The following is an 18,492-nucleotide window of genomic DNA, read 5'->3' as shown; positions in this document are numbered from 1 at the left end:
GAAGTGCACACAAAACCCATGGCTCTAGGATTTAAGAGGATTTCTCAGCCTGTGTGACCAATGAAAATGAATCTTTGATGAAAACATATTTGATGTACCTGTAAAGATATGTTTGCCCAGCAAATGAATCCTGTCACTGAATTAAATTTGCCCCTGCGAACTATTCATGTCTGTGGGCCGTGGAAGCCCAAGACAGACTCGAATCTATCCGAGGCACTCAACGGTGACCGAGAGAAGAATCCCTCTCTGTGTTTGATGTAAAATATTTGTTTTCCAATTTTCGCACACTGCATGTTTGTGCTCGGACTTTGCGAGCGCTGATGTTATCCCCTGGCTCCGCGTACAATTGCATTTACGCTCTTCCCACCTCTCCTCAGCACCTCTCAGACCGTCCGCTCGCATACGTATGTGTGCGTTTGGGCTGTTTGGGGAGAGGGCAACGGTCTTGCTGCCAGATTGCATCCTGCCCTGGCAGTGAAACTCAAGTCGGGTCCCTCTGAGAGATAGTGATTTAAATATTTACAGGCCTTCCCGCCCGCTGTTTTGTGACCCTTAACTGTTTGCTGTGAACCTGAACTGCAGGTTAAGTAGAGGGGAAAAGAGATACGCTCTGCAGCACTGGAGGCAGGCTGGAGAAAGCTGTGTTTATCGATGGCCTGTGAGAGCGTCGAACGGTCCGGGAGAGCGAGGAAGGGGCGTAATGAGCGCTGGAACCCGAGTGGAACTGAGAGGAACTGTCCTATATCCCGCACTTATGTCCCTGATCACTTATTGAGAGGCGCTAATTTTCTCCTCGGCAGCCGATAAGCTGAGGCTGCTTCTCGGGTTATTGACGAGTCGAGATCGAGATTCGCACACTGCCCGCTGTTGTCTTTGCAGCCATCCTGCAATTACGGCTCCTCATTAATCTTTTTCTCATTAATATTATGCTCCTCATTAATATTATCCTGTTTAATAAACATTAGCATCACCAGAAATGTCACGGGCATATGCTTGTGTCACTTCTCTTTCGCAACTCTCATTCTTAAAATGTTACCTGGCATTCTGCACTAATGTATTCAAACAGGAAAGGAAGCTTTGGGAGAATGCTAATTGAATTTTAATGAAAAAATTGTTATCAAATAGCTGTTTTATTTTCCAGGTGCTGCAGCGCAAATTTAAGTTGGCTTTGCATGACCTCAGGTTTCCTGAAGATGATCAATTGCCGAGGACTGGTCGCTGAAAATATTACGAGCTCTATTAAAATTAACGTCCTCGTAAAAATAGTAATTACACTTACCAGGGACCATTCCAGCAAGTGTAGAGGTGGGGTAGCTGCCCTGCCCAGTGGGGGGAACGTGAGGTGGGTATCCTGGTAGGGTTGTGCTTGCCATGTCTCGACCTGGAAAGAAAGTCAAAGTTTGTGAGGGCAGCTCCACAAAAAAAAAAAAAAAAAAAAATATATATATATATATATATATATAAATGAATGCTGGCCATTCAGTTATACTTAATATCTTTATAATAACAATTATAATAATAAAAATGATGAATACGTCAACCAGAAATTAAGCTTTTTCATTATTTAAAAATATAAGTAGTGTTCGTATATTTGTAAAAAAACACACATTTTTCTGATACATTAAAAATATGCAATAAAGTGGAAAAGCATGTCATGCATTAAACTACATTGAACTGTTACACCATGCACATTAATAAAAAAAAAATACTCAAAAACATATTTGATTTCCTTAAAAACACAACCCTGTAACACTTTTTCTATAAATCTGAGCAAACTGCAATCAGCTGTAGCTTTTTATCTGTAGACATATAACTAGAAAACCCACATGCTGAACATACGGTAGGTAATGATCACCTCTCCATAAATTCACAACTTAAACTGATGATCCTGCAGAAGCTAAAAACAACTCTTGCTTTTTTTTTCTCTTCTAGGTCACTCGGCCTTTTAACTTCCTCTATTACACAGAGTGGCGCTGCTGGCCTGTTTTGAGTGAAATATTTGAAACTGCTCGACAGAGAGAAGCACAGAATGCCCTCGGCCTGCTGGTGGCATCGCTGCAGCTAAAAAAGCCCAGAACATCACGAGAGTGCAGAGCGCGCGCTGCCTCCATATTCAATCCTGTAATTAGAGGTGATGGCTAGCAATCCCGCTGGATGTGCTGGCGCAAACTTTACAGCACGTAGGCCTTCGTCAGTCCCGAATGAGCCCTTGCGAGGTCCCGCATCATTGTTTGAAAGGGGACCAGTGAGGGTTTGAAGGGAGGGGGGGGCTTCCCTATTCTAGTTACTAATAAGGGAGCTGCCAGTAAGAGTGGCACACTAAGTCAATAAGCAATGTGAAAATCTGTTTTAGTGTGATGTTGTGCTTTTGGTTTAATTAACGTGAACAATGAGCACATTACAACAAAGTTGTTGTCTTGTTTTTGGTCATTAACTAAAAATATGAGCAAAAGTTGCAGTTATAGAGTATGACAGACACACAATTCCTCTCACACATTAACAGGCATATTAGAAATATGAATAAATTAATTATAAAATAAACTAAAATAAAATAAGAAATAAGAGGACAGTAGACATCTCCAGCAGTCGACATGAAATGTGCCCCAATGGATTTTTTGGGTAAATGAAATTTTAAATGCCATTTTAAAATATTTGTACCTTTCACAAATGTTGCAATTTTAAAGTATATAAAATTTTTTCAAATGCCTTTTAAAAGTTTTGAGTCAGAATCTGATTTTTATTTTTATGTATTTTGTAAATTATTAATGTTAAATGTAATTTATTCCATTGATGTTAAAGCTACATTTTCCGCATCATTACACCAGTCTTCAGTGTTGCGTGATCCTTCAGAAATCATTCTAATATGCTAATATCAATGTTGAAAACAGTAGTGTTAAACCTTTTTTTCCAAGATTTTTTGGTGATTAAAAAGTTAGAACATTTAATCAAATAACCTTTTCTGCTGTAAAATAATATAAAAGACTTTACTGCATTATATATAATTATTTATTTTATATATATATATATATATATATATATATATATATATATATATATATAATGCATCCAATGTAAATTGGTTAGAGATTAATTTCCTAATTTTGCGTAGGGCAAATGACCTTGGACTGCCATTGTTGCCCCATCCAAAAAAAAAAAAAAAAAAAAAAAAAAAAAGGATGACGCCCTTGGGCTGTTTCCCCCTTTACCAGCCCAGGGTACGTTGTACGTTTTCTAATCTTCCTTTGTATTATTATTATTTTATTTTATCTTTTTTTGTAGGGCTGTACCTGCTATAATAGGCTGGCTTGCATATTGGCCGTAGCTGGGGGCATGATGGGCATAGGCACCGTAGCAGGGGGTGGAGGCATCTACTGACACGGTGGGCTGGAGGGGCAACAGTTCCGCTAGGCCCGAGACTGCCAGTGAGGAAGGGGTGAAAGGAGCCAGGGAAGCCTCATGCGGCTCCTGCTTAACGCACACGGAGGATGAATGTGACTCTGCCAGGTGGAGAAAAACAACAAAAAAAAAAGCCACACACACACAATCAGACAATGCACTTCGCTCGCACTCAGCAAAAAAACAAAAACAAAACAAAAAAGCAAAGATGAATCATGACAGATGGAAGTACTGAATGGAAGCAGTAAAAGAAAAGGAAAATGAAGTTTGGCTGACAGTGTTTGGTGTTGTTGTGATGCTACATTGCGTTTAGGAGGAAAAGAAGGATTTATGTGAAGTTCCGACTGCCGTGGTGTTCTGACTCAGTTCCTCGGGTGTGTTCAGGAGTTTTAACAGAGCCTCCAGAGGCACACGCTCGGAAAACAACATTTCTACACGCACGAGGGGATTTGGTCATGAAAAGCCAGGAAATGTTACTGTGCGCTTGTGCTATATAGGGGGGTTTTTATGTGCAAACGCTGATCCACAAATAAAATAAAAAGACATATTTTTGCCACACGTATGTGCTGGCTATTTATTTTTATGATAAAAATGTTGCAGTATTCATGTAAAGCTATATATATATATATATTTCTTTCACTAAATAATTATTTTATTTTTACAACGGGCAGTAAAGGCATTAGTAAACACAGCATCTCTCAGTAAAATATCACCACATAAAAACATAAATGTAAAAATATATTCTTTTGGTGAATTGGTATCAGGAATAGATCTAAATTTAAAGGTTTATACATAATTTAAATAGAAAAATGTTTTGGGGAAAATTTAGTGCAGATTTCATTCACTCACATTGCAACACAAAAAGTCAAAACAAAACCAAAAACGTGTATATTCGTAATATTGCAGCAGTTTCATATTTTTGGTAAGTTACAGACAAGCTATATTTTACATTTTACACACTTGGCAAGTGTTTGTTTTGGGCCCTGCATATTCATACTAACAAACAAGATAAATTTTTCTTGTAAACGGGACAGAGAAATCTTCCACTGATTTCTTCCATCTATTTTTTTAGTTCAGAATGAAAAGAAACCTATAACTTGCTAGATAACAGAGCCTTTCATCTATCAACTTTAGATTTGTATCTGAACCTAAATAAAGCAAAATTTTTACACAAACCAAATTGAAATTATTTAGCCATTGAATGAGCAAAAAATGAGCGAATATAAACAGGTAAATCGTCTTGAAACTATATCTCTAGAATAGCATCAGCAAACAGCAGCTTGGCTCGCAGATCAATCATGCTCAAATTTCCCTAAGGTTCAGAGGTAAGAGTCGCATCTCCAAACAAAAAGCCTGCAAATCGCGACACAGCCCCTTCGCATCGCCAGCCGTAATATCATTTGGCTGATGAGGTTTGGCATTTTTCATCTTAGCGGGTTTGCGACTGCAGCTCGAGCAATCAATGTGAGCTCTGTCTTCATCTCTCTCTCCACTCATCCTCTTTAACGTCCTCTGCTGTTAACATGGTCTGTGGGGAGGGCTCTCACAGCTTCATGATAGCCTCATTAGCTGTTTCCCAACTATTGTTGTTTTACAACCAAGCTATGTGCGGAGAGTCGCTCATTAAGATAAGGCCTCCTTGTTGTCAGACGAAACCCTGACAACCCGTTCTGACCTAACGCCAGGAAATCAGGCAACTTAACTGGCCTCTTTCTCACACAAATCAATGGCAGAATTTCCTTTGCTGAGCAAGTCTGGGACTAACAGCCAAATCTTCATACGGCAGCAGCAAGGATAAACATGACGGTTTTTAATCGCGAGACACGCACGCGCAAACGAAGCGGTTAGATGACTATATTTCAGACAGGAAGATAAAGCCTAACTTCAAAAATAAAAAACCTTAGAGGCCAATAAAGGAGAAAAAGAAGAGAGGCTGTCGGAGGAATTAGGCCTCGCGTTTTCACGGCCTCTGCTTTGCCGCTGTAAAGCAGACAAGGGCGATCGCTACACTGACCGAAACCCAGTGTTCAAGATCACTGAACTCTGAAACTAATCAGAGGTGGTGTTGCTTATTGTCCTGGAAACAAGCAAGACCTGCAAAAAGGAAGGCTGTCAACCTCCTGATTACTGAGATGGAAGATAAACACTGGTCTATGTGGAGGCGCATCACATCTCAACACGAACGAGAGCTATAGAGTTCTCCACGTCTGTCTCCCGATCTCATGAATGCACAGTTTCACATGGGTGAAGAGAGAGAGAGGGGAATGACTTCCTTTTTTTAAAACCGCTTCAGCAAAGTGACTTGCCTTAGAGATGAGATTACAAAAAACAACAACAGCAACTTATAATCACAGACACTGCAACAGCACTGCAATCTTTGACCTCAATTTTCAACATTTTGTCACAGGAAAAAAAAAAAAAAAGACTGCTTCAACTCCATCAATTACAGCAATGTAACGTTTGGACACCCATATTGCTTGAATCCCCAATATAAGTTCCTAAAGTCATTCATTATCAAATGTGTGCTTAAAGGTTAGTGTGCTATTGCAAGTCTGAAATAAACATTAATTTGGGCTCTAGGGCCTGCCGGGGCTTCTGGTGACTCAAGACAGAGGCAGTTTGTCACCGGGCCACACATCAGGTTCCTCAGTTTAGCCGGCAGCGTGTTGTTTGCTGCTCACTGGAGAATAGCGGGCCACACTTAAAAAATGGCTCTCTGGCGGATATATTTCAACCGGAGTTCATCAGCAGCATAAGCCGACACAAAGCAGTCTTTTCTTTCTCTCTGCCTGCGTATGCTGCTTTTCTTTCTTACTTTTCTTGCTTGTTTTTTTTTTTTTTTTTTTTTTTTTTTCAGACATGGAGCTCTGTTGCTTTCAGGCCCGGGCGCTCATTTTTTCCTCCGTCTCCCCCCTTCTCCTCTCCTCCCATCTCTCCGAAGAGATTTGGAACAAGGGGGATCCCTTCAGCACCTGCTCAGGTTTTCATCGGATCGGAGGGGTGCCCATTTACACGGTACCATCCTACTGGCACCAGGAAGACTTCCATTATACGGCTCGGCAGGGACAGCGCTTAAGAATCCGCACTAGTCATTCATTGTGAAGGTATGTGCAAACGGCCTTTTTTAAAAAGCTAGCCATATCTGGACAGCATCCAGACTTTTTACTGCAGTTTGAATAAATCATACCATTGTTTTTTCCCCTCTACTACAGTTAATACATGTGGAATGTGCATGACGCATAAGGGCAAGTATTGCCTTTGATGAATCTGAAGCCCTTTAAAACAACAGAAGCACAGATTAAACCCACAACAACTTATCTGTACTTTCTATGAATTTATATGATTAATTTGTCTACAATAATATGCATCTATTCCATTATTTAAAGCAGTGGACTTTTTTTTTTTTAATCAATTAAATTTCATCCGGCATCATAAATTTCAGTCCAATAGACAAGCCGTATTCAAATGCATTTTCCTTTAGGACTTTAGGTACAGAGCAGTAACCCCTAAAACTAATTGGGTAAACAGTTAACACAAAAAGCACGTCTCCTATGCCTCGTAGTGCCCTTAAAATTCCAATTTCTGTTTTGTAATGAAGAGTTCATTAATCATTCATCTTTAATAGATTATGCAAATCGCACAACATAAAATCAACAAGATCAATGGCAGCGTGAATTTTAATTGGCTCAGGAAAACATTGCTGGGAATGAGCATAATCTCCAGCTCTATCCAATGAGAGGGAGTAATTTATTCAGAATTGGCTCTCAGTGTAAATGCGTAGGGTAATTTAGCACCTCCTTTAACTCTGTCCTTATTCTTATTTCCAGTTTATCACATTCGAGTACACTATAACATCACGTTATTGCATCTTTGAACTGCTTTTCTTGCTTTTTTTTTAATAAATGAAGTTATTACTGCTAAAAGTCATTTAGAAAACGACACGGAACAGTTAATATATAAGACTCTCAAGAAATGTCATTTGAGCCTAGACATTCTGAAAAAGCTTTAGAATGTAATTACAACTGTATTTAAAAAAAAATAAAAATTCTGAAAAAATGCTGAATTTAGGTTGCCAGGCGTAAGCATTCTCATCATGCATGCATAAACCGACACCGTTGTGAAATCATTAACAACAATAAAAACATTAGCAACCATTTTAAAATCTCTCCCCCAGTGCCGTTTCCTACGCTCAAGCAGAAGCAAGAGGTGGTCTGCACTAAGACCCCCGGTGTGTCCCGTCCCAGGTGCAAGAAAGGCCACCTGCCATGAGGGTGCTCTCTAGACCGAGACTGCTTTCATACAAAGGACAAAAACACACCTTTCTTCTCCAGAGGCCCAACTTTCTGGAGGGAACTCTACCTCCCACATATTACCGAGGGGGGAAAAAAGCCCTTTCTTTTCACATAACATTATCCAGCTATCATTTGAGAAGGGGGCACAGCAATTTTCAATCATCCTGTCCTCCGCCCACACAGAACTCATTGGCTTTGATGGCTCCTGCATAATTATGTGAATTTTATTAAAAGCTCAGCGTATTAATCTCAGCACGACAGTTGGCTATCAGTAAACTTAACCTTCTCTGAGGTAATAACAGCCGCAACAATGAAACAATATTTCAATTAGCCAAGCTGACATTAACCACCGCATACCACAAGGGGAAAAAAATGCTGCAGCATTAAAAGGCCAAACCGTGCTAGGCCGCCATATTTCTTTCTGAGAACTATGAGCTGAAGAAAATATTTCAGTACACAATGGTGAAGTAGTAAAACAATTCATTGGTTTTGGAACAGTGACACTGGCCAACAAATCTCCATAATCACTTCTTGCATGCAAGTAACGGCGCCTGTCTGTTTCGATCGCTCCTTTCTTACACAGCGCCTCAGAGCAGGCAGCACTAATCCATCCACTTTAGATCAACATGTCACATTCCACTCTCACCTGTCCGCTCAACTTAAAAAGCTCACTTTACCACATAAAACAGTCACATAGTCTAGAATATGAACGTCCTGCCAGTATTCTATGGATCCAGCGCTCTTACCTGTCACTACCGGGTAGCTCTGTGACACGCTGGAGCCCAAATCTGAGCTGACGCTGGTTGACAGACTGGGCTTGACTTCGTCCAGTCCAGGGTTCAGTGCTGGTAGCGAGTATTCATTAGCCTGCCAATGAGGGGAGGGGAAACTTTAAGTAGATATATCTTGGGATCCAAGCATCACTTTTAAGGTGTCCAATTAGAAAGCTTTCTGCCTCTGAGCTGCCAGTCCTGTGTTATTTTACTTCTCTCTTCTTTTTACTAAATTTCGCATGATTTAAGGAAAGTGGATTTAATATAGCGGCGGCTCAGTTACTGTGGCTTTGTAAATGGGCACCTGAAATCCAGTTGTACTAAACTTGCACATTATTTTTATTTCTCCCAGTCAGTGCATGTGGGTTTTGGTGGAGTTAATGTGAACTGTGTGTGCATACATTAAGGATGTGAGCGGGACAGAGAGTAGGATTTGGAACAGACTGAAAGGAAGGGGTGTCAGCTGTCTCTTTGTGCTTGACTGCAGTCATTCCCCTGACCAGCCAAGGGAGGAGACGGGTCCGCTTTGTTCGATTACCAACATGGCCTCGTTTCGAGACCATTTGTAATTGTTTTCTTTAGGATGAGAAAATGATGACACGAACATAATCCCGAAACAGCTTTCTTTTATCATTTTTAAATGCTAAAAGATCGGCGCTTACGTTTATTGGATTAAGTTGCATTTGATGTCATTTGCGGTGCTATGATTTTCTAGAAACAGATTTCTTTGTAACAAACTCAAAAAAAGAGAATAGATTTCCGGCTACCATTGTTCCTTGCGTATTAAACTGTGAGCGTACATATGTCCGTATACGTCTGCGTGCGCGTGTGCGTTCGTGCATCTGCGCACCACAATAGGGCCGGTGTCCCAATGGGAAATGCTGTGACCCCAGACTTGTCTGTCTCTATTCCAGATAAACTCTAATTGTCTGCTACAAATGTTCAGTTGGCCAGTAGCGGATGTTCCTCTCTATTTGGTCTGGCCTCAGATGCACAACAGCTATTTTATCATGCAGATAGGGGCAAGTTGGGCGTGGGGCAACTGAAGAGCCATCTGAAAAGGATGACCAAATGGCTGGCAGAAGTGTGGGAGGGGTGAGCCCATTGAGTTTAGCATTTCCAAAATGGCTTTTTAATGCCCGGCCTCACACACCAGACATGGCTAATAGGTCCGCTCTTTCAAGAGTTAAAAAGGGGCCACAAAAACGGACCAATAAATGGGAATGTAGTCTGATTAATATTACATTAAATTAAAAGTGATTTTTCTGGACTGTTCCAGGGCTGTTTTTTCCCTTGCGTTTAGCCTCTTTCCTTGCCTTTTTTAATACCTTCTTGGCTTCTCTTTGTGATTGCAAGTCATTTCCAATTCGTTTTGGTATTGATCTTCCAGTAGAAATCAGTTTTGTAATTAGCTGCAAATTAGGCCCTCTACTAGGGGTGAGGGCTGTCCCCCTGATTTATCACCAGTGTAATTCTCTGCGATCGGAGAGAAATTAAAATGAACTCAATTAGGCCACTGCTTTTGCTTTACGGGCCTCTACTTGGAGTTTCAAGGGAAAAATTAATAGTCACTGGTTGTTTGATAGTATAATGAAAGTAAATAAAGCTTATCTCCTGTAATAAGCCGAAAGCTTTAAATAAGAGCTTGTATATACAAGGGGGTGTTTTTTTTGTTTTGTTTTGTTTTTCACAGCGTAAATTTTCATGAGACTGAATATTTGTCAATTATTTTTCATATTCGTTTCAGCGGATTCGTGTTGATGTGCAATTATTAAAAACTAAATTAATCTGGCTTTAATGCACCTTACACTATTTAATGCATATATTAGTGATGCTTGGGCAAGATGCATCAGTTAACATTTGTCTGGGATTAAATCGTATGGTGACTTGATTTCACTAGTTCATCTTAAGAAAAATAAACATCTGTCGGTTCGAATAAGCTCTGCTGTCCGCTCACACTCCGTTTTAGAATTAGTACTGCAAACAATCTCCAGATTTTTTGTTTAAGAGTTAGTTTGTTAGTATTCGTCCATTTGCCTAAATATTACTAACCTGCTCTGGCTTGATGTGTTCTGACGTAGGGAAGACGTCGGGGTATGACGGCCGCTCAAACACCCGATCCAGAGCCTCCAGCTGCTGTTGAGTGAAAGCATCGGCCCTCAGGTGCTTCCGTAAACTCTCCACACTACCCTGAGAATCACTGTTTGGGCCAGAGCCATCTGAACCATCTATGAGAGGAGAGAGGGACAAGGCCACATGCTAGTACCAGTCGTTATGGTCCCGTTTCTCCCCGGGACAGGCAACCCATCCCGCCCTCCCCGCACCCACACAACAGCTAAGTCTAGTGCTGTAGTGCACCTCTCAGCACCGCTGGATGAAAGATTGGAGTATATCAGCTCAAATTCAGTCAGCGCTAGCCTCAAACTGATCCTAATAGCTGTGGAAAGATAGAGCGCATGAGCCTGGGAGAGAAAGAGAGTGAGAGAGAGAGAGAGAGAGAGAGAGAGAGAAGGGAAAGATGTGGACAGTGCAAAGTGGGAGAGAGAAGACCCACACCTCCCCCATCCCAGATCGGCATCAGCACCGTCATCATCTGATAGGCCTGCAGTAATTGATGGATTACTTTCAGAGCAAACATATACTTGTTGGGAACGCCATGTGTTTTAGCGTGAGCCACCTTGTTCTCTTTCCCGTCAGCGGGCTGGTGGAAAATGGAGAGCTATTATTTAAAAGGCACAATTTCCTTTAGAATGTAATGCTGCTTTCACTTTCAGATTGCTTTTCCCTGGAAAAATGGGAGGCCAGTGCCGGCTTGAATACAATTACACAGCTTGACTGCCAGCTTATGCATTTCCCTCCATCTCGCTCTCTATAAACAAATGAACAGTTTCCCCTCAGACCGTGACCTCATCACCCTGCCGAAGCAGGTAGCCCTCTTTCCCCGGCGCCTCATTTTGCTATCCTGGAAGCTCTTCCGCAAACATTCGGCAAACATTCGTGCAACCTCGGCAGTCGCTCCGACAGCCTCCCGCCGCCTGTGTCTCTGGTGGTGGAGGGGCTTTTTTCTGCTCCCTTACAAATCTGTCATTCTAAATTTGCAGCAGATTATGTTCTCTCCTCGGCGAGAGCGTAGTGATATATGATATGCAAGGCCCCTATTGATTGCCTGATCTGGTGGCAGGAGAGAGGCGAAATGAACTTGAAATGAACATCATGCCTCAACTCATTGTGCGTATAATACTCTACTTAATCCCACATTTTTCTGTGCTATGGAATTCAATTGATCAATCATGTTCCACTGATAGTACCATTTCAGGGGCTTTATTGCCATTCTACCCGCCAGCTTGACCTTTTTTCAATGGCTGAGGCCACAGGATGAACTGACTTTCAGGAGAAATAGATCCACAGAGAGGTCTGATAAGAGACCGGGAGATATTACGTGTGTGTGAGTGTGTATTTAAGCTACACTGAGGTGACATTTTTTCTCTTCCTATTAATTCCAGTTGTGGTTGTTTTGTTGGGTTTTTTCTCTGTGCATTATCTGAGTCATTCCATATCTGAGCACAGGCATTTTTTATAGACAGCTCCCTTGGGGGCCTTCTATAAGGCTGCGAGTTGTTGCCGTATAAACCTCAATTGTTCTCTTTGGTACAGAAGAAAATAGAGTCATTAATTACTTTCTATCAGCTGGTCTAAGTGCAAACTGCGATCAATAAGCAGGCGTTTGTCATTTGCTTCGGTGCAGCATGTTTCCCATACTCAAAAGCCCAAAGCGCGCAGGGTCGCTGGTTGACACAGGGGACGGAGCTGTGGGGGCTGGGCTGCTCTTCGTTACGTTACAGTTACAGGGGAGACTTAGGTTAGATCAAGGTTAGATCAGTGTTTCTCTATGGAATTTCTTCAACGTTTAACAGAGATCCAGTGTGAATGCGATGATGTTGTCTAGACTATGTATATGGCTCCTGTTTACATCAGTGCTCGTGCTATATTGATTTCATTGGAACACTTGAGTGTGTTTGTTTTGACATCCCACTGCATTAGCACTCTGGTGCTATGGGACTAGAGCTCTGTCAGATCAGATAACCAGAGTCCATAAAACAGGCCTCCCCTGGGTTTCCTCCTCTGGAGAGTCCAGTTCAAATAAAACTAAGAACAAGAGACAGTCAAGGGCTTATCATGGTCAACTTGTCATTTTAATAGATGCACTGTACATAGACAATGTCTGTACATGTAAGTGCTTTTGAAAATTTTTGAATATGCTTTTGGAATGTCCTAAATTTGTGACATGAACTAGGAAATATATTGGACTTTAGGAAGTGTGTGTTTAGGGTTGACCGGGCAGGTGTGACATTCTTTTAAGAGAACAGCGCTGAGCTTCCTGCTTTCATCTCATCAGATAAGGCTGGCTTGGATGAGAGAGCTTTTTGAAAAGCAAATGAGGGTCTCATGACCCCTGTGACCCTTGACCTGATATCACACATTCACTCGTTTAGGGGTAATTTACCCAAAAATAAAACCTCTGTCTTCATTTTGCTATGACTTTTGCTGAAAATGTTAAGAAGAATTATTTAATTGCTTTGGACCCTACTGACTTTAAATGTATGGACCTAAAACAAAAATATTTAATCAACATGAGGGGAGGGGTAAATAATAGAATTCAAATGTTTGGATGAACTGTCCCTTTAAGCCTGAAGTTGAGTGTTCCTATTAAAAATAAAATAAAATAAAAATTTTGAAGTAACTTGCTCAAAAGCTAGGAATTTGTGTGGGTTTGCACTCATTATATAGCCTGGAGAAGCTAATACGAAAAGAGGCTTGGCATCCCCATTTATGAAATCTACGGTGCGGCAAGGCTGCACAGCACATAACTAAATCAGAAGACGACGAGACAATGGGAGAAAGAACAAGAGAGAAATGGAGGGAGAGAAAGAGCGAGGTGGCAGCAGAAGCAGCACAACCGGGGCTGTTAATTTCCTGTTATGTTACAGCGTGTTTAAAGGCTTTATTAATTCAATTTAGCGATGCTGAGCAGTGTGCAGGCTGCCAGTAGGAGCTGTGCTTTCTCCCCTTTTTTCTTTTCTCAGGCTACCGCTGTCAGCATGGGTTTCTCCTCTCACCCATAACACACATTCTTTACTGTACTCACACCCGGTCCGTCATTTAGCACATCGGCCTCATGTGACGCAGCGTTCTGGAACGCAATTAATGAATGCGTATCTCCCTCGCTCTCACTCTCTTTCCTTTTAAAATCTGCGTAATGCGGCGCACCATTAATTCTCAGCATCAGCGTTCATAATTGACTTTTCCCTGACATGATTCCTCCTCGTGCGAACCACCCTGTCTTTAGATGTTTTCGTGCTGCAGATTTTCACGTTTGAGCTATCGGTCAGGCCGGGGCGGCGGGTCTGCTTGAATGCAGATGTATCAGCCGAGCGGGGGCATAGACCTTTTGTGTCCTTTGATAAGGAGCCCAGCACCTTCTTCTCTGCCGGTTACGCTCTGCAGCTTCTCTCAAATCTGGTCTTTCTCTTTCATACAGAGGCTATCATCATGATGAGATCGGTGGGATGTTCTTATTCGATTTAGACTGAGGCCAATCCATTTCTTGGTTTGGATGTATTTCATTTCTATTCTTTTTTAAAGTAGAATCCATATTGACACAATAGAATCTCACAGGCCATGAAATGGAAGCACAGGTTAAAGCGTTCTTGCTGTGGGCCAAACTATTTTAGCATGGGGATTTGAAGTATGCTGTCGCTCACTCTCAAAGCAATACTTTCAGATGAACAAACAAGCTATAAGTGAAACTTTTGCGTTCTTGTACCACAATGGCACGGATGTAATCTCTTTATCACGCTAACGTCACATAAATATGCCGCTAGGCCTTATAAATCATCCCTTCTTTCATTTCTTTCATGTGAACGCACGCTCCCACAGCTGATTCAAGCGCCAGTTTGTGTTTTTGCACGCAATTTATTGCAATCGGCCTACTCCCTATGTAGGTTATGTTTGGTTTCATACAGATGGAAGAGAGCCGGGTCACACCAACCTGCTAATCAGCCTACGCAAGGACAGGTGAGAATGAAACAGCGCGGAAATACGCGACTCGTGCCTGTACCGCTATTAATTAACTCAGTTCATTCATTTGTGTCATTTTGTAACAAAGTATTAACTTTGACAAATGAGAAATCCCAAACAGGCTTAATTTCCCTCTTTTGCCATTAATGCATTTGGCAAGAGAAGCATTCTATTTTCCATAATGAGATACACAAATAAATCTGGCAATGGATTGAAGGGCCTGTGAAGGCAGCAATAAGGTTGAGGCGCATTCTCTGTGCTGGCATAATTGGTATCACTGCTTGCAGACATATAAACCAATCTTTACACAGATAGGGCTGTGTCTCTCTCTTCCCCTTTAGGCTATTTCTTTTGTCTCCTCAATAGCTTGCACATCCACGATAGAGGAAGGGGGTGCTAATTTGTGAATTAATAGCTTTTCTCTGCAGAATTGCAAATTCTCTTAAATGTCACTATGTTCAACTTGCGGGGAGCTATTGCCACCAAAGAACTAATCTTGGGAGCCCCCCCCTCAACCCCTACCTCCCTCTCCCTCTCTCCCTCCCTTCCTCCGACGGCCCACGCCATAGCGAACGTCACCCGTAGCCGGCGAGCAACACGCTACTTTTAATTTGCAGTAACACATGAAAATGACAGATTAATGACTCTTATGACACCTGTGTCCCTGAAGCTCTTCTTGCAAAGACCTGGTGTACATAACGCGTGTCACACTACATTATCTTCATATCACTCTTGTAATGGGGACCCCTTTTTTTTTTAAAGGGCACTAGCATCATCAAATATAAAGACTGCGGAAGCCCACATCTTTTAAATCGAACGCTAACTCATTACACCGTCCCAGCACTGTCTGCTTTTAACCTCATTCCGCACGTTACGCGTTTCAAAGTGCATCTGTGCAGCTCTTCCTAAAATCGGATTAGCATATTTCTGTTATGTCATCATCTAATGAAGGGAAGATTGGCTGTGCCCAGCCAAATAAGGCTCAGGTAGCCCAAGGCTGCTGGGCTGCTATGAAATTGAAACCATACACTGGCTGTCGCTCTGCCTCCCTGATGTCTCGGTGTGAAATAAGGGCTAAGTTTAAATAACACAAAGCTTTTTAGACATTTGGCACTGTATCAAATTACCAGCCATGAGCTCTTCATCAGGGACACGGCATGACATATGCCCTACAAATGTCTCGGTACACCTTGAGAGACCTGCGTAAGGTCGTGCGATGCCAGAGGAGGGAAACACATTGGCAACGATGGGAATATTTACTCTAGTCGTTATAATGAAAGGTAATCCTCGCTGAAGCGGTATTAAATTTGATATTGCGGACGCAAGTAAACTCGTGTTTTCCCGCCTAGTGTTTTATGATGCAATTACACTCGAGCCCTTCATCCACTCTTCACGTCGTGTCAGTTCTAATCAAACTAGGAATAACTACCGCCGCTGCCGTTTGGCTGGGTAATCCCCTCTCGCTTATGTTATGTCCCTTCTCTGTTTTTAGGAGCAAACGGTCTATGACAGTGACAGAGGAAAAGCCCCACCACGGTCTCGGTAAGAGCTTGCCACGCTGCAGCAAATGTGATTTGCCACAGTCGCTTTCTCGCAGTGTTTATATATGATCCAGAGCTCTCTCCATAAAGATATCATTAAGCGTCAGTGCGCTCCGTCTCATCCCCCTCCCCTCGACACACAACCCTACACGTACACGTGCACACACACACACACACTCACACACACACACCCTCACAGAGCACTTGATCAGACTCGAGTGGCTCGTGATTGAGCAAGCAAAGAAAAGGTGGGCTAACGGAACTTACAATATCCTATTTTCCTCCCATCCAAGTGGTTGCCACTCCAGAGAACTAAAGAGATGGAAACATAAAAGAAGCAAGTAGCCCTGCTTTGATAAATGTTTTAAGAGATCATTTCCAACCACTTCAACCTCCCTCCCTTTGACTACAGCACTTTCTGTGTTCCCGTTCGGCCCGGTGCCACATGGATGTTTATTCACTAGCATTCAAAAGGCGATTGTATGAAGAGCCGATCAGCCATTAGGCCTCAGGCGGTATGTGCCCTCTCATTTAGAAAAGGAGAATGTTGGCATGAGCAGGTTGGCAGCCCCCATTTTGCCGCAATTTCAGTTCTTCAAAAGCAAAAATACACAGCCAGAAAATTGTGAGGAATTAAAACGTCTGAATGCGTCTTTTAATAAGTCAATTATAAATCGCACATCAGGCCGTTTTTGCATTGCATTCTGCATCTCCAGTGGGTTCTGAGCACATTTCCTCATGCATCTCTTATATTTAGGTTGCTGATTTCTTTGCCTTCATTTCGTTGACCTGTATTGTTTACAAAAGCATAAAGCCGTAACCCTGACGAACTACCTAAGCGTTATGCTGTCATAATTCGGACCGAATGATAGCATGTAGGCATATTCTTGTTTGCGCAGAGCTACTGTATCATCAAATAAAATGTGCTACAGCCGTGCAAACACCATAGTATCAAGCGGCTGAATGAAATAGTCCAATCTGCTTTACTACATAACAAGTCACTTGAGAACGCTTTTTTTTCTTTTACAAAATGCTTTGTCCAGTGCTATCAAAATGCCATCTTCATCTCCCCACACAAATTGGAAATTACAGGGGGCTGTAGAGAGGCCTAGAAAAGGAGTGAAAGGGGAATAAAAGCGATGGAGAGAAATCCAGTCTCTTACCATCATCGCGTTTTCTCTTTTCGCCGTTGGAGCGAGGGATTCCTAGGATGCCATTAATAGAGTAGGACCCCACGGGGTCATTGGAAGCGCTTGACACAGGTGGGGAGGCTGTGCTGGGCACTGAAAGAGCACAGGAATAGGTTAACGTATATGGAGTGCTCTCAAGATCACCTTAAAAGAGAATGAATTAACATTAGGTCACAGGCGTAATTGATGCCATTATGCTTTTTATGTTTATATGCAAAATATATGCTGCCTCACCTATAGTGTGTCCCGCTGTGGAGAGAGGCGTTCCTGTGCCGTCGGAGGATGGATGGAAAGGCTGCTGAACTTTGGTTCGAATTATCCTAAAAAATGACAGTTAAAAGAACACATGAGTCGAAGTCGCAGTTGGTTGGGTGGATCACTTTACGGGTAAGCTTTCGCACAGCCTGCTGCGACCCAGTGCGTGCGTAAAACTCTAGTGTTGTTTTGGGGCCTTCCTATATAGATGCGCTGATTCTGTCACAAATAACCAATCTTGGGGTATTAGGGCCAATCATGGAGTAGATGTGCGAAGCAGAGTGGGAGCTACCGCGGAGAGAGTGGATTCAATCAAATGGGATCCCATCTTTAGAAATATGATAAAGTCCCACAACCTCGAAGGTGTGATATGGGGGAAAGTCTTCATTGCACTTTGGTCTGAATGATCTTGCAAACAAAGCATGAAATCACATCAATTCACCTCAATGATGAGCTTCACTGCCTCGAACTGGCCTCAGCTTTAATAATCTCTCTCTCTCTCCGTCTCTCCTTCTTTATCTATCTCAATCTTTCCCTCTATCCTCCTCCTCACTGAAGCAAGTGAAGATTGCTTGTAGAGTGTAGATACTGACTTCCCAGATCCGACATTTTTTTCTAGCACAAACATTCAAGGGTGCCAGTGCGGATGAGGCCCTATTGATTGGGACTTGGGGATAAAAAAAAAAGTTGGGAATTAGAGGCAGAGAAGAACAGATGCAAATGGAGGGCTATAAATTATATCTGACAGGAAAGCAATAGTGTCTCATTGCTTCACCAAAGCCCACTGCAGCATCTGATGTCTTTAATCTGGGACATGCTTTTGAGAGAAGAAGCTGTCACCTTATTCCGGGAACACATTTATACTCGTTGGCTACACATTTGTGTTAACTATAACACGGATGTAAATTTCATTACTAAGGAAATCCTTATTCCCTATGTGCTGATGTTTTGAGTGACGTGAACTGGC

The 18,492-nt window shown here is 42.1% G+C and overlaps 1 protein-coding gene across 34 annotated transcripts in view; it reads right to left on the bottom strand.

The window, feature by feature from the left end:
* pax2a (paired box 2a) overlaps positions 1-18,492 on the bottom strand; it is a 32,279-nt gene that overhangs the window by 4,245 nt on the left and 9,542 nt on the right. For 7 of the 34 annotated variants that reach the window (XM_043255752.1, XM_043255754.1, XM_043255749.1 and 4 more), the window contains 7 exons: positions 17,505-17,590; positions 17,244-17,414; positions 16,348-16,392; positions 10,514-10,689; positions 8,435-8,555; positions 3,288-3,497; positions 1,280-1,381 (listed from right to left, as the gene is read on the bottom strand). In XM_043255752.1, the coding sequence (XP_043111687.1) occupies positions 1,280-1,381; positions 3,288-3,497; positions 8,435-8,555; positions 10,514-10,689; positions 16,348-16,392; positions 17,244-17,414; positions 17,505-17,590 (911 nt within the window). The remainder of the gene's footprint in view (positions 1-1,279; positions 1,382-3,287; positions 3,498-8,434; positions 8,556-10,513; positions 10,690-16,347; positions 16,393-17,243; positions 17,415-17,504; positions 17,591-18,492) is intronic. The other 27 variants (XM_043255784.1, XM_043255762.1, XM_043255758.1 and 24 more) reach the window with 8 other exon arrangements.

The sequence above is a fragment of the Puntigrus tetrazona genome, chromosome 13 (assembly GCF_018831695.1).
Source record: "Puntigrus tetrazona isolate hp1 chromosome 13, ASM1883169v1, whole genome shotgun sequence".
Taxonomy (NCBI): Eukaryota; Metazoa; Chordata; class Actinopteri; order Cypriniformes; family Cyprinidae; genus Puntigrus; species Puntigrus tetrazona.
This window is presented reverse-complemented; position numbering and strand designations above follow the sequence as displayed.